Below are 15,314 nucleotides of genomic sequence, written 5' to 3'. Positions count from 1 at the left end.
CCTCAACTCCTTTTCTAAGTTGCCTGCGCACTCCGGTACTGCAGCTCTTCCCGCGCAGGCTCCGAGGGACGCTCCCCTCGCGCCCCGCCCACCTCACGCCCTGCCCCGTCCTCGAGACTCGGGCCTCGCCGCACCTCCCCACCCCACCCATCCCTTCCCCCGCCCTCTCGACTCACGCCCCCCCATCCCACCCTGCCCCGCCCTGCCTTCCGCCCCGCCCCTGCCTCTATCACGGCCCGCCCACTCGCCTTTTGGCTGCTGGGATTACCTTAGCCTCCGGTTGGCGCTGCTGTTTCTCCAATTAGACCTCAGGCCGAATTAATTCTGGGTTTGATGTCTTTACTTTTCCCTTCCCAGCATTTGCACTGAGCCATTTCATTATCGTCCTTAGTTGCTGTGGTGGTTTGTGTTTGTCACCTAGGACACTTGACACTCATCTGATTAGCCTGTGGAGCATATTTTAATAGCTGATTGATGAGAGAGGGCCCAGCCCACTGGGTGGCGCTGCCCGTGGACAGTGGTCGTAGGTGTAAGAAAGCAGGTGGGGCAAAGCCTTCATTTCCCCATGGCCTCTGATTAAGTTTCTGCCCTAAGCTCCTGTCCTGATGATGGGTGGTGTCTGGAAGTTATAAAAGGAAAAGAACCCTTTCCTCCCCAAGTTGTTTTAGTTATGGTGTGTATCACAGAAGCAAACCAGAACAGTAGCAAAGATACTCTGTTTTATTAACAGAGAAAAGGTAAAATCTCAGTGCGTACACTATTGTAGCATAGGCAGACAGCTTAAGTCTGGTCCATGGAGTTCATATGACAGAAAGGAAAGAGCCTACTCCATCATGCTGTTCTCTGACATCCACACAGTACATCCTGGCAACTGCACACACACACACACACAATAAAGGAGTAATACAACAAAATAAGTTTAATTTTTAAAAAAGGGGTAACAGATGGGCCAGATGGCTCAATTATTGCTGGGACCCACGTAAACATGGAAAGAGAAAACTAACTCTACAAAGTTGTCTTCTGTTCTCCACACACATGCCATCGCCCCTCCCCACCACCATACGCACATTGAACCATTTTAAAAAGAGGTGAGTTGAGTGTGCTTGTGCAAGTTTTCATCCCAGCACTTGTGAGGCAGCGGCAGGCAGAACTCTGTGAGTTCGAGGCCAGCCTGGTCTACATAGTTTGTTCTAGTCCAGGTTACATAGTGAAACTTTGTCTCAAAGAAGAAAAAAAGAGAGCTGAAGAGAGTTGGTTCAGGGGGCTGGAGAGATGGCTCAGTGGTTAAGAGCATTACCTGGTCTTCCAAAGGTCCTGAGTTCAATTCCTGGCAACCACATGGTGGCTCACAACCATCAGTAATGGGGTCTGGTTCTCTCTTCTGGCCTGTAGGCATACACACAGACAGAATATTGTATACATAATAAATAAATATTTAAAAGAGAGAGAGAGTTGGTTCAGCAGTTAAGAGCTCGGGGTTCAGTTCCCAGCATCCATGTGGCAGCTCACGATCATCTGGAACTTTACTTCCAGGGATCTGACACCCTCACACAGACATACATAAAGCAAAATACCAATATATGTAATTAAAAATAAATCAGTCTTTAAAAAGAAAAAAATCAAGTTTTTATTTATGTTGTTTTTTGAGACACAGTTTCTCTGTGTTGCCCTGGCTGTCCTGGATCTTGCTTTGTAATTCAGACAGGCCTTGAGTTTACAGAGATTTGCCTGCCTTTGCCTCCTGAATGCTGGAATTAAAGGCCTGCTCCACCACTGCCTGGCAACAATCAAGTTCTTATTCAAACAAAGTTGGTAACACACAGCTTTAATCCCAGCATTTGGGACACAGAGCCAGGCGGAGTTCTATGAATTCAAGGTTTGCCTGGTCTACAGATTAAATTCCAGGGCAAAAAAAAAAAAAAAAAGTCTGGAGAGATGGCTCAGTGGTTAAGATAAGAGCACTGGCTGCTCTTCCAGAGGTCCTGAGTTCAATTCCCAGCAACCACATGGTGGCTCACAGCCATCTGTAATGAGATCTGGCATATGGGCATACATGGAGGCAGAATGTTGTATACATAAGGAAGGAAGGAAGGAAGGAAGGAAGGAAGGAAGGAAGGAAGGAAGGAAGAAAGAAAGAAAGAAGCTCTGGTTGGAGATGCTAGAGTGTTTGATCAGCACACAGCTGTGGAATTGTGGCTGCATAAACTAGGTGGGGTCAGGCCCCATGGAGAACAGGTCCTAAGCAACACTTCCTGGAATTCGGGGGGTCTAAAAAAGCTGCTAAAAAGCCTGCTTAGCTGCAACATTCAGTGTGCAGCCCCGCTCATTCTAAGCATACTCCTCTGGAAACAGACCTGTGACGACTACTCTTTTATGCATAAGGAGCAGGTGTAGAGGAGCTGAGTTACTGATCTCAGCGTGATCATCACACAGTAGTGATTGGGTTGCCAGGACTCAAACACTGTGTTATCTCCCAGAAACTATACTTGAACATTGTCAGAATCCAAGGTAAGTAATCAATGTTCCAGAGGGTGTGTGGCAAAGACTCCACTGTCACAATCATAAAAGCGTAAAAGGACTCGGTCAACAAGCACAAGGCTCCTGATGCCTATTAAGTGGCTCACTGGGCTTATCTTACTGATCCGGTAATGCCTCTGTGAGGTGGTGCCGTCGTCTCTGTACTGCGGTGAGGAAAGGGGCTCAGAGACTGGCACCAGTCAGACCACTCGGTGTGTGTCACTGCCAGTAAATCTTACCACGGACAGCCCTCGTCTTGGGTCCAGCGAAGGTTTCACTTTGCACAGCACTCCAGATCCGAGCTTCTTCATCAACCTCCCAGTCTTGTGTGGAAAGATGAATAGCTCAGCTTTCCAGTCAGCAGCTGATGACTGATGACGCAACATGGGAATCAGGAAGTGCCAGTGGGCAGGCATCGCTTCCTCCCTCAGCCCTGCCACCTTCTCCTCCAGGAACCCTTTGTGGAGAGGTCTTCAACCACACAGGGTCCCTCTTCCTCTACACACACCTGCCAACAGTTCTCTCTGTCTGCCTCTGGACTCTGTGCAATTGCCTGACTAGTGGGCCTCATAGTCTCTTTAGGGCAAAGAGTGTGTGGATGTGGAGTTTTCGTTCGTTCGTTTGTTTGTTTTCAAGACAAGATTTCTCTGTGTAGCTTTAGAGCCTGTCCTGGCACTCACTCTGTAGACCAGGCTGGCCTCGAACTCATAGAGGTCTTCCTGCCTCTGCCTTCTGAGTACTGGGATTAAGGGCATGCGCCGCCACATCTCGGCTCTGTGGGGGTATTTTGTCTGTCTGTTTGTTTGTAATTATGTATGTATATCTGTGTGGGTATGTGCATGTGAGCACAGGGTCCTTGGAGGCTCTAAGTCCCCTCTGGCTTGAAAATAGGAGCCTTTACCCAGCTCCTATTCCACACAAATCTTTGTTCTAGCCTCATCCTAAAGCTGCCAACCACAGAGGCCTCCCAGAGTTTCACAAGGTATGAAATGAATGAACAGCCAGAAAGAACCCAGCTGCCCATTACAAGCATGGCTTCAATTGCTTCACTTCCTCTATCACGTGACCGTGTTAGTCATCACATGACTTTGTCCTCCCCATTTAAGCCGGAATTAACTCGCTGTGCTAGTCCTACAGCTATGTACCTGTCTCCATCCCTGTTTTTATCTCACAGATCCAGCTCTCCAAGGCTCTGGAACTGCCGCAATCTTCTCCTTATCCACTGACTCTGAGGAGCTCGTCTTCAAGACCTCTGCAAGGTAAGCAGGCAGGGCTGCTGTTTGCTCTGTCAACTTTGCTTCTGGAATTCTGCTCATCCAGACTACAGAATTCAAAGAATGACAGATTCTTTTTCTAAATTCTGAGTGAGGCACAGATGGAGAGAGGGCTGCAGGTTGAAATCTGTGGGTGGGGGAGGGGGGAGAGTGAAGAGAGTCCTCTTTGGGGTGAACAGAAGCCTCACGAGCCCAGTGGCTGCAAAGAGGAGCATCCAGAGCCGTTGAGCACTGTCCAGTCACTAATAAAGATGCAAATTATGTTATGAGCATCCACAGGCAGCTAAACCCCGGCCAGGAGAGGGGTTGTGGGGTAAAGAAGGGCTTACCTTCTAGTCATTCCTTGTTCTGTTCTCAGGAGTGTCTCAAACACCTGGGTGGGGCAGGTGTCATGGCTGCCAGGCTTATAGGATTCTTCCTACTTCAGGCGGTAACACGGGCATATGGTAAGTGAGTCAAAGAGGGGGGGTGGCACCTTGAACAATTCCCCTGCCCCACAGTCCTTTGGAAACCTCCCACTATGATGGAGAACCTTCAGTAGGGGCTCTATAACTCTTTTAGAATGCCTGAGACAACTATGGGCTGGAAGTACAGTGGAGGGAGTTCAAACACATTATTGCTCGGTCTCCTTGACTGGCACAACCACTCCCCTTGTCCACCCACTTTGATGCTTGCCTCTGTTTGTGCCCCTGCCTTCTAGGTGCCCAACCCTGCATCCCTAAAAGTTTTGGCTACAGCTCAGTGGTCTGTGTCTGCAATGCCACATACTGTGACTCTCTTGACCCCCTGACCTTACCTGCTCCTGGTACCTTCAGCCGCTATGAGACCACGCGGAGTGGGCGACGAATGGAGCTGAGTGTCGGGTCCATCCAGGCCAATCGCACTGGCACAGGTGGCTGCTTTAGTTCTCATCCTAAGCCTGGCTGGGTCCCCTGACTCAAAGTCACAGCAGTTATCAGGATGTTCTCTGTACACTGATTACTCCCCGTCTTTCCCTGCGGTGCCCTCAGGACTACTGCTGACCTTGCAGCCAGAAGAGAAGTTCCAGAGAGTGAAAGGATTTGGAGGCGCAATGACGGATGCTGCCGCTCTCAACATCCTCGCCTTGTCTCCCTCCACCCAGAACCTGCTGCTCAAATCCTACTTCTCTAGTGAAGGTGAGGAAGGGCAGGACAAGACTACACACTATGATTGATACCTTTTTTTTTTAAAGATTTTTATTTATTTATTATGTATACAATACAGTGTTCTGCCTCCATATGTGACTGCATGCCAGAAGAGGGCACCAGATCTCATTGTAGATGGTTGTGAGCCACCATGTGGTTGCTGGGAATTGAACTCAGGACCTCTGGAACAGCAGTCAGCATCCTTAACCTCTGAGCCATCTCTCCAGCCCTATTTTTTTTAATTTTTATTACGTTTTATTATTTATTGTGTGTACTGTGCATGGGTGTGGAGATCAGAGAACAATTTTCAGATATCATCTTCTTCCACCATGTGGATCATGGGTATTGAATCAGGTCCTCTGGCTTGGCACCAGGCACCCTTACCCACTGAACCATCCTGCCAGCCTTTTACTCTGACTTTCATGTTCTTCCCTGTCGTCTGCCTCCTCCCTTCTTTCTCCCCCTCCCTCTGAGGGGTCTCATGTATTCCAGATTCAGATCCACTATGTAGTCAGTGCTGATCCCCCTGCCTCTGTCTGCTGAGAACTGGACTGTAGATGTGTGCCATCACACCGTTTACCCAGTGCTGGCGCTCAAACCTGGGGCTTCACGCATTCTTGGCAAGTGCTCTGCCGCCTGAGCTACTTCCCCATCCTGCCTCTCTCTCTCTTTCCTCTTCCGCTGTCCCTTCCCACCTTTCTTTCTGTGTATCAGGCTTGTCTAGAACACTCTATGCAGCCGTGACTGATTTCAAACTCTCCCTTACCTGGTCTCCCAAGCCCTGGGATCACAAGCATTGCCCCCAAGTGTTGCTGCCTCAGTGCTACTGAAATGGGATCACCTTTTGGATATTTTGCTAAGTACTTACTGCTCAGAAGGGGTTTCTCACTCAGGTTCTGGTTTCCATGACTCCACACCTACTCCCTGGGTTCCCTTTGGAGAAGGGACCATATTGAATGAGAACCTATTGAGGACTAACACGTGATTAAAGTCAATTTTCATGTTCACCTTTTTGGTTGTTTTTTTTTTCCCCCTGTCTTTTGTTTTTCAAGACAGGGTTTCTCTGTGTAATAGTCCTGGTTGTCCTGGAACTCACTCTGCAGACCAGGCTGACTTTGAACTCACAGAGATCCATCTGCCTCTGCCTCCCAAGTGCTAGGATTAAGGGTGTGCTCTACAACTGCCAGGCCTCCCTTTATTTATTTATTTATTTGAAACCTTGTAGCTCCGGCTGGTCTGCTCACATGGATCTGGCAACCTCTGCCTCTAGAGGGATGGGACTACCGTCACGGTGCCACCAAACTCAGCTCCATTCTCTACTGATTCAGACTTCCCTATCTTGGGCATCCTTTTCTGCAGGAATTGAATATAACATCATCCGGGTACCCATGGCCAGTTGTGACTTCTCCATTCGTATCTACACCTATGCTGACACCCCTAATGACTTCCAGCTATCCAACTTCAGCCTCCCAGAAGAAGACACCAAGCTCAAGGTGAGCATTCTGGCTGCTTCAGTCCTATTGATATTGCTGTCTGAGGCTGAGGGCCGGGAAGGGCCAGGTTAGAACTTTCTGCAGGTCATGTAGAACCCTTCTGCAGCCTACTTGCCCTGGGGTAGAAGGGTGGGGGCTGGTGGTTGGACCTGATGCACTGGTTGTGCTAGTTTGTGTTCCAATTCTGGGTGCCTCTCTCCTCACGACATCTCTCTCCAGATACCCCTGATTCACCGAGCCCTGAAGATGTCCCCACGCCCCATCTCACTCTTTGCCAGTCCCTGGACATCTCCCACTTGGCTCAAGACCAACGGAGCAGTGAATGGGAAAGGGTCCCTCAAGGGACAACCAGGGGATATCTATCACCAGACCTGGGCCAATTACTTTGTCAAGTAAGGGACCATCGGAGCCATGGGGTCTGTACCAACCTCTTTGGGACACCAGGGTCTATGTCCTACCCCTTGGTTTGCTCCACTTCCAGATTTGCGTCTCAGCTCATCTTCCTATGTTCTGTGTCTTTCAGATCGTAAATTCCCAAGGTCTCCATCCACTTTCTTGCCTTTGATCACATGTGCCCTTTCTTGCCAGGTTTCTGGATGCTTATGCTAAGTACAAGATAAAATTTTGGGCAGTGACAGTGGAGAATGAGCCTTCTGCAGGCCTCTTGACTGGGTACCCCTTCCAGTGCCTGGGCTTCACTGCTGAGCATCAGAGAGACTTCATTGCCCGCGACCTAGGGCCAGCGCTTACCCACAGTTCTCACGATGTCCAGCTATTCATGCTAGATGATCAGCGTTTGCTGTTGCCCCGCTGGGCACAGGTGGTAAGGTCTAGAACTTCCCAGGGTGCCCCAGTGAACCCCAAGTCACCATCCAAAATGTCTGGTTACAATTTTAGGTTACCTTCCCTATGCCAGAGTTGAGATAGGATTTTGCTATCTACTCTGGGCTGGCCTTGAAGTTGTCACCCTCCTGTCTCCTAAGTGCTGGCATTATAGGCATGAGCCACCACACCTGACTTCTTCCAGGCCAACTAAGAGCTTTGTAGACCAGGCTGGCCTTGAACTCATAGAGATTGACTTGTCTCTGTCTCCCAAGTGCTGAGATTAAAGGCACACAACACCATACTCTGGCCTCTCAATATCAATATTATGTCCATGCAGGCGTAGGTGTGGCCCTTAGATTCACCAACAGCAGCTGAGTTTACTGTGGCCTTTGCTTTGTTTTGGTTTTTGAGACTGAGTCTCTCACCGATTAAGCTAGGTTTGCTACCCCTGAGCCCAGTGATCCACCTGTCCCTCTCTGCCCCATGCTAGGAGCACAAGGCCTTGAGTGGATATGGTGCTAGATCAGACACAGGTCCTCAGCTGCATGGCAAGCACTTTGCCAGATCCAAAAAGACTTGTGGAACACCCTAGGCTGATCTGGTTGCCCAGGACACTACCATCTCTGGACTCCAGGGCTTGACGGATCCCTATGGCTGTCTTGTCACTTTAACTCCCAGGTCTTCCATCCTGCCAGCCACTTCCTTTCCCTTCAGAGCCCTCTGGGCAGGACTTGTGGCCAGGGATCCCCATTCCTAATGTTCCCTCCTTCTCTCTGTAGGTGCTCTCAGACCCAGAGGCAGCTAAGTACGTTCATGGCATCGCTGTGCACTGGTACATGGACTTTCTGGCTCCAGCCAAAGCCACTTTAGGGGAGACACACCGCTTGTTCCCCAACACAACGCTCTTTGCTTCAGAGGCCTGTGTGGGTTCCAAGTTCTGGGAACAGAGTGTCCGGCTGGGCTCCTGGGGTCGAGGGACGCAGTACAGCCACAGCATCATCACGGTGAGTTTTACTGTTCCCCTCTCCAACACAGACTACCTGGGATAGACAAACAGGCCTTCCTTCTCAGCTGGCTTGGCAGCTTGCTCCTTGAGGCAACTGTGGGATGCCAGGGTTATCATTTTCTTCAAGGTGTATATTCCCATTAGTCCTTTTTTTCATGTCTGGGGCCAGACAGCTGTATCTGCTTCCAATTTCCCAGTTCCAAGATGCCTTCATCCTCACAATCCTCTTCCCAGGATTAAGCCATTCCTAGCCCCAGCTCCCCTATGTGATTCTCACCTATCTTCTCTAGGGATACCCATCTTTAAGTTAACTTTACTTCCACATGCTTCCAATCTAGAACCTCCTTTACCACGTGGCTGGATGGACCGACTGGAACCTCGCTCTGAATCCCGAGGGAGGGCCCAACTGGGTCCGCAACTTCGTTGACAGCCCCATTATCGTAGACATCCCCAAAGACACATTCTACAAACAGCCCATGTTCTACCACCTTGGCCACTTCAGGTGAGCGGGGGTGGGCACCCGCACTCTGTAGCAGGCTTACACCATCCTACACCATGAAGGAGCAGGAAGGTGTTCAGGGTGGCAACCCTGGGAGAGGCACACTCCTCCTCTATTGCACCATGTAGGCAGGAAGTGACTAGGTGGTACCAGAGTCACAGGTAATCCCTGGATGACTGATGCAGGACAGGGCAGAGCCCAGCAGCACCGGAGTCAAGGGAGTCTGGCTGCCCAGGAACCTGGCATCTCCCAGCCCCCGCCCGGGTCTCCCACGTAGCTGGACTCTAGTTGAACATCCCCAGGCAGCTTTGGTAGGTCTCAGAAGCGGAGACGATGCTGGGGGACCTTGATGGGACAGTGCCCTCAGGGTGGTCCCTGATGATGCCCGCCTTTGCATTCAGCAAGTTCATTCCTGAGGGGTCCCAGAGAGTAGGGCTGGTGGCCAGTGAGAAGAATGACCTGGACGCGGTGGCACTGATACGCCCTGACGGCTCTGCAGTTGTCGTCGTGTTAAACCGGTAAGCTGGGTGCAAGGGCAGGTCTGGGCCTGAGCAGCGTTGGGGTTCAGCAGGTTGATGCTCAGCTTTTCTTCTCCCCAGCTCCTCCAAGGATGTTCCTCTTACCATCAGTGACCCTGACCTGGGCTTCCTGGAGACCATCTCACCTGGTTACTCCATTCACACATACCTGTGGCGCCGCCAGTGATGGAACAGCACGGACATTAAAGGGAGTTAGCTCACGTGCTACGGGTGACTTCACAGTGGCACAGGCGTGGGCCAAGGGTTGGGTGTCTTGTTCTCCCTTCTAGTATGTGCTAGGGGTCGGGAAGCCCTAGTGTCCTCACAATTCCCCATGCATGTACTAGCTGCATGAGGAAACTGGACCGAGGCCTTGGGTGAGTTCACTGTCTGTAAACACAAGACAGGGATGGGGAAGACTTGGGAAGGTGGACCTATGTAGAAAAGCAATGTAAGTCAGTATAAGGACTAAAGCAGTTTTAGAACCCAACTGTCAGTGGGGAGGCCTACACCTATGCATTCCTACTGCGGCAGCTAGGAAAATGGCAGACCCATAACAAAGAAAATGTTTGGTTTCAGTTAGTGTGAACAGCTTTATTCTAGGTATAGCACCCTATATTTGGGTGCTCCAACAATGGGGCATCTGGAATGCATGATAGTAGAAAAATCAGTCCTAAGAGCATGAACACATCATTCCTCTTCATCCTCCTCAGCCATGCCCAAGGCCCGGGCACTTGGGGCCCGAGCAGGAGATGCCCGCTGGATAGAAACAATGCCACTGAGCAATGCATAGCCCACCATGGCTGCCAGCCCTGCCAGCACAGATAGAATCTGGTTCCGGCGTCGGTATGGCTCCTCCTCGGTCTCAGGGCCTGCTGGCATCTGGCGTGGAGGTGGTACCTCAGCTAGGGAACAAGAAAGGAAAGTGGGCAAGGGAGCTAGCCCTTGGACCCCAGCCCCTTCTCCCTATCCATTCCTTACCTACATCCCGGGGAAAGTAGAGGCTAAGGATGTGGGTACAGTAGACACAGAGATTGTGTAGCCCTCGAAGGTGGGCCTGCAGCTTCCCACTGGGCAGCTTTGCCTGCAGCAACAGGACCAAATGGCTAAAAACAAAGGCATCCAGGGAGGCAGGGCTGGAGAGACAGAAAAGGGTGGGATGGAAGTGGACAACCGTGCAGAGGGTCAGCATGGAGCAAGAGGAAAATGGCCCGCTTTGGTGGAGTAAGCTCTGGGCAGCAGGGGTCACCAGGGAAGGGCAGGACACCTAGTTCTGGATTTGGTAAGGGGAGTCTTCCCCCAGGTGGTGCCAGCCTCGCCCTGAATGAAGCTCTATCCCAGGGCTGCATAAAGGACACATTGAGTGCCCCACAGCCCAACAGTTCCCTCCTGTGCCTGGCTGCTCTCCCTTTCCACCCTCCTGTGCCACCAAGGAGCTTCTAGTCCCATATGCAGTCCCTGACCAGAGTCAGTGCCTGTCCTAAGAACTTCTTGTTCACACCCCAGTTCAGGCTTTGACACCTGAAGCTGGATTTTTTTCACACATCCATTTGTTCCTCTTGGAGTTTAAGACTCACGCATCGCCAAAGAAGAACTTCTGAGAGCCCAGGCGCTGAGAAAGAAGGGTTAGGCACTCCCGAGCCTCTTGATAGAGCTGTAGGGAAGGACACAGGAATGTGGCTGGGGAGCTGTGACACTTCCCATTGTGGACACTCTTCATTCTTAGCCCTTATCTTTGGCATTCATCTCATTTGTTCCAATGCTACCTCTTTCTCTAGTTCTTCCTCATTCTCTGGTCTGTGCTCGCCACACAGCAGCTGCAGCCGCTCCATGTACTTGCGTTGCATGCGGCCAGGCAGGAATAAGTTGAGGGGAAAGGGCATAGCCTCTGCATACCACTTTCGGGTCACTTCCACATAGTTCTTGGCATCTATCCAAAAAGTATGTATCTGGATCGGGCAGACAGAAGAGTAGAGAAAATGTGAGCCCGTGCACCTGCCTATCGTGGGTGGAATTCTAAGTCCCATGTTGCTCTGATGTGTGTGTCTGCCGCCTTTCTCACAGACAGTGAGTTCATGCTAGGTCCAGACGTACTCACCAGCACAGGGAGGAGTTTTTCCTCCAGCAGAGACATGAAGGCTAGGGTATCCGCTCCTTGCCGAGCTGACAAATCATAGTCAGCGTTATACTTCTGTGGAAGAAATGTTTGTGAGGTGAACACTAAAGGAGTGCAGGGCACGCTCTCAGAAGGGATGGTACCCCACACCAGCCCTGAGCATAGCAGAGGGAGAATCGGGAGCTTTGCCTGCTGAGGACTCCTTGCCTCAGCCCAGCCAGTAGCCTGTTGCTGTTGGCAGAAAGCCTGGGCTTTGGAGCCCACTGGCTGTTGAGGTCCTGCACCCACTGGGGGAAGAAAGGAGGCCTGGCCGCACAGTGGGAGCAGCTCCCAGAGTTTCCACGGAAAGCTGGCAGCATGCCGCTGACAGCCAACTTTCTAACAGTGGCTTCCTGAGCCAAACACCGCAGAGCAGTGGAGTGGAGCTCACTGCGGGCTGGGCCTCAGCCTGTGATGCAGAAATTAGGGGGCACCTCCTTACCCTCCTTGAACCCAGTAAATTTATGCCCAGCCACCCCCACCTCCAACTTGTCTGTCATGACTAAGTTCTTGGCTCTCTTCTGCTTTACTCAAAGTCTGTGTGCCATCACTGCACATACATCCTGCCAGGACTCTGGTGTCTTAGTGGGGCCTACTTTTCCAGGTTTCAGTCTGGGGCTTAGTAGCTCCCTCCATGTACTAAAAAGCTTTGTCCCCACACAACCTCTTGAGTATGATACTTAAATTTCCCGAACCTCACTTTCTCCTTTATGGAATGAGATAGTAATCCTTTTCTCTCCATGTGGCTGGGTTTGGAAATAATTTAGGAAAAAACACTTTGGAAGCTGGAAAGGCTGTATTTATATGCAAGGAGTCAAGGCAGGAACCCAAGAACCTTGGCTTTTATCTGGATTCTATTTCTCTAGGCCTCTAAGCTTCCATTACTTTCCCAGCTCCCTGGAAAGTAGAGATGAGAAAGAGGCTCCTATTTCTGATGGTATGTTCCCTCCTGGAACAACACCATGATGCCAGACCTTTTAAAGCATGCTGGCTAAGCCCCCATGTTTTTAAGAGTTCTGGTTGGTGAGATGGTTCAACAGGTAGATGTACTTACTAGCAAGCTTGATAACATGAGTCCCATCCCACGAGCCCACATGGAAGAAGAGGACTTATTCCCACAAACTATCCTCTGATCCCCCCAAGCATGCTGCAGCAAGCGTGCACACCCCCCCAACACACAAGATAAATAAATGTTTAAAAACAAAAACAAGAGTTTATTGCTTTTTTGTTGTTGTTGTTGTTTTAAGACAGGGCTTCTCTATGTAGTCTTGGCTGTTCTAGAACTCACTTTCTAGACCAGGCTGGCCTTGAATTCACAGAGATCTACCTGCAAATTACTTGTCCCACATCACAGTCAAAGGCAGAAGAACAGAACTGAGGTCTCCCAAGCTCTTACAATTCTCTTTCAAATTCCTCAGCCTGGCACTGAGCTTTGTTCATCTTGAATCCTCTCTCCAGCATAATTTGACCCTGAAACAAACTATCCTTAGAAATCCCTTCTTTCCTTTCTCTCTTTCCCTAGCCTGACCCCTGCTCTTTTTTTTTCTTTGACAGGGTCTCACTATCTAGCCCTGGTTGGCCTGGAACTCACTATATACATCAGGCTGACCTTCAACTCACAGAGATTTGCCTGCCTCTGCCTTTAAGGGATTAAAGGTGTGTACCGTCAAACCTGACTTTTTTCTCTTTTTGAGACAAGGTCTCATGTATCCCAGGCTGCCCTCAAACACATTATATAGCCAAAGATGGTTCTAAATTTCTCATCATCCTGCTTCTACCAAGTACTGAGATTATATGCATGTACCCCCATGCCTATTTCTATTAAAAGTTCCTTTCTAGTTCTGCCTTCAGGGCCTCCCAAAGCCAACTGCCATTCTCTATTCCTTTTTATTCCCCATGTCTCATCAGCCTCCCTCATTTTCTCTCACCCTACCCAGCATTCAGAAGAAACTGGATCTTAGTCTGCCCCTTCCCCACAGTCCTCTACGTTCAGTATCTGGTTATCACAGTGACACCGTCTTCTTCACACCATCCTTGGTGCTCTGGAACACCCTTATCTCACTTGGCATGTGTTTGGTGTGCAACAAACGTTACAGCGAATGAACTGGATTTCATTGTCACCCCCACCAAGTCACCTACCTCTTTACGAAGATGAGTGATGATCTTGTGTGGTACTGAGATAACCTCTCCATTACTGGTTCGAAGGGCAGGCAGAGTTCCTGATATTGAGAAAGAAGTATGTCCACAGATCATAACTTGCCTACTCCTGCTCCGCCCCTCACAATTCCCTTCCTTATAGGGCCACTGTATACCTGAAGGGCTCTGCCAAGGGTTGCTGATCTTGTGTACCTTCAGGGGTGCACCTGTAAATCTGGTATAGGTCTGCAGGGAAGGAAGCAGAAGGGAGACAGGCCCGGGTACGGCTTCCCAAAGTAACCAAGAAAAAAAAATATTTCCTTAGACCATTATGTGCCATGAGCTATACTTGGCACTTTATACCAAGAGGAGAGGTGGAAGGAGGAGCCATTCCCATTCAGAAAGGGCCAACGGAACTAGGTGAGATTACGGGCATGTTCATTATGTCCATTCCCACAATTCCACATCAGGAAAATCTACCTTCCCTTCTGCTGCCTACACTCTAAAAGCTTTTCCTCACTACTATCCCTTCCCCTGGAAGTACTGACTTACTCTGGCAATCTCTGTACACTGTTCCTGCTTTTATATCAAATACCTGAGCGTTTTATTTTCTTACATGTTTGCCTTTCTGTAAACAACATTGCAAGGCAATGTCTGACATCTGTAAGAAGCATAGTAAACGCTTGTATAACCCCGAGAGGTTGAGCGAAGTGAAGCAAACCTGTTTAATTACAGAGCTTTCCCGGACTCTGGCCCGTCTGTGGGCTGTCTGCTCTACAACTACACTCAATCAATTCTTAGTGAACAAGGGGGTGATGGGGGCTGAGGGGCAGACACGCCAAGTCTAAGATTACCGAGATAGTCCAGAAGGGATTACCCCAAGGTCACACAGACAATAAATGGATTAGCAAGGTCTAAAAGGCATCTCTGAAATCCCGATGAGACCTGCTTCCACTGCTACACGAATTTATCCTAGGAAATCATAGCGTAGTCACTGAGCCCATTATCGGCCTTTGATTGCCTCAGTTTCTCTCAATACGCTCGTGTTTGGGCTCCTGGCAGAGTTCGGGCCCCCTCCCCGGGTCTCCAGGGCGTAGCAGAGGACGCCTGCACCATCCCTCACCAGCACGGCCAGACTGTCCAGGTCCACAGACGGCAGCCCCCAGCCCCCTGACCAGCAGAACAGCTCCATGGGCGCCGCCATCTTGCACACTCTTTGACCCGGAAGCAGCTCCCCAGAAGTGCCCTCCTTCCCTCGGCAGGACCCGCCCCCGGTCGCCGCCTCTCCGGCCACTGGGGGCTGGGGGTCGGGGGAGGCCCCAGGGGAGGCGCGGTTTCTCGCGGCCTGAGAGGCGGCGGGAGTGCCGGAGGTGGGGCCGCGGACTTCTGAGGCGCGCGGTCGCGGGCTCATCCTGAGGCGGCCCCGGCCAGGGGGCAGGGCTGCCGTCCAGACGCGCCAGGGAGAGTCGCGGCGCCTGTGCCGAAAGCAATCGCGAACCGCCGCAGACACGGAGGGCTTGGGAGAGGGGAATCGGGTGCGGCTCGGCGGGCTCTGGGGGCTCTTGCCAAACTGTACGTGGCCTCGACAACCCCGGGCCCCCTCAGGTCTCTGCCCCGAGCGGAGGTTGCGGGGGGGTCCCCCGGGCCGCATGTTTTCCACAGCGCGTTATGTTTGGAGCGGACCTCGCGCTGCCTGTCGCCATGGAAACAAAACAGGGGCGGTGG

The 15,314-nt window shown here is 50.9% G+C and overlaps 2 protein-coding genes and 1 long non-coding RNA gene across 6 annotated transcripts; 1 reads left to right on the top strand and 2 right to left on the bottom strand.

Moving 5' to 3' along the window:
* Positions 1-904: 904 nt before the first annotated feature.
* Positions 905-2,974, bottom strand: LOC148119506 (uncharacterized). Its single transcript, XR_015735207.1, has 2 exons — positions 2,757-2,974; positions 905-1,386 (listed from the first exon to the last, which is right to left on the bottom strand). It is a non-coding gene; the product is annotated as an uncharacterized LOC148119506 (long non-coding RNA).
* A 625-nt stretch (positions 2,975-3,599) lies between these two features.
* Gba1 (glucosylceramidase beta 1) lies at positions 3,600-9,876 on the top strand. Its single transcript, XM_048455127.3, has 11 exons — positions 3,600-3,776; positions 4,150-4,237; positions 4,492-4,683; positions 4,802-4,948; positions 6,317-6,450; positions 6,670-6,842; positions 7,039-7,273; positions 8,055-8,279; positions 8,620-8,783; positions 9,182-9,298; positions 9,380-9,876. Exons 2-11 carry the CDS (start codon positions 4,183-4,185, stop codon positions 9,483-9,485), a joined length of 1,548 nt encoding a protein of 515 aa, XP_048311084.1. The 5' UTR covers positions 3,600-3,776; positions 4,150-4,182; the 3' UTR covers positions 9,486-9,876.
* Position 9,877: 1 nt separating this feature from the next.
* Mtx1 (metaxin 1) lies at positions 9,878-15,258 on the bottom strand. Of its 4 annotated transcripts, none has more exons than XM_085678170.2 (8): positions 14,713-15,256; positions 13,766-13,835; positions 13,593-13,672; positions 11,389-11,489; positions 11,065-11,344; positions 10,876-10,952; positions 10,280-10,434; positions 9,878-10,203 (listed from the first exon to the last, which is right to left on the bottom strand). In XM_085678170.2, exons 1-8 carry the CDS (start codon positions 15,238-15,240, stop codon positions 9,989-9,991), a joined length of 1,506 nt encoding a protein of 501 aa, XP_085534296.1. In that variant the 5' UTR covers positions 15,241-15,256; the 3' UTR covers positions 9,878-9,988. The 4 variants fall into 4 exon arrangements, with proteins under 4 accessions (XP_085534296.1, XP_048311134.1, XP_048311124.1 ...); XM_048455177.3 differs by having other exon boundaries at positions 11,065-11,247; positions 11,397-11,489; positions 14,713-15,255; XM_048455185.3 differs by having other exon boundaries at positions 10,065-10,203; positions 10,280-10,382; positions 11,065-11,247; positions 11,397-11,489; positions 14,713-15,255.
* Positions 15,259-15,314: the final 56 nt, after the last annotated feature.

Source organism: Myodes glareolus, chromosome 17, assembly GCF_982192425.1.
Source record: "Myodes glareolus chromosome 17, mMyoGla1.1, whole genome shotgun sequence".
NCBI classification, from domain to species: domain Eukaryota; kingdom Metazoa; phylum Chordata; class Mammalia; order Rodentia; family Cricetidae; genus Myodes; species Myodes glareolus.
Note: the sequence above shows the minus strand (reverse complement) of the source record. Positions and strands in the feature narration are given on the sequence as shown.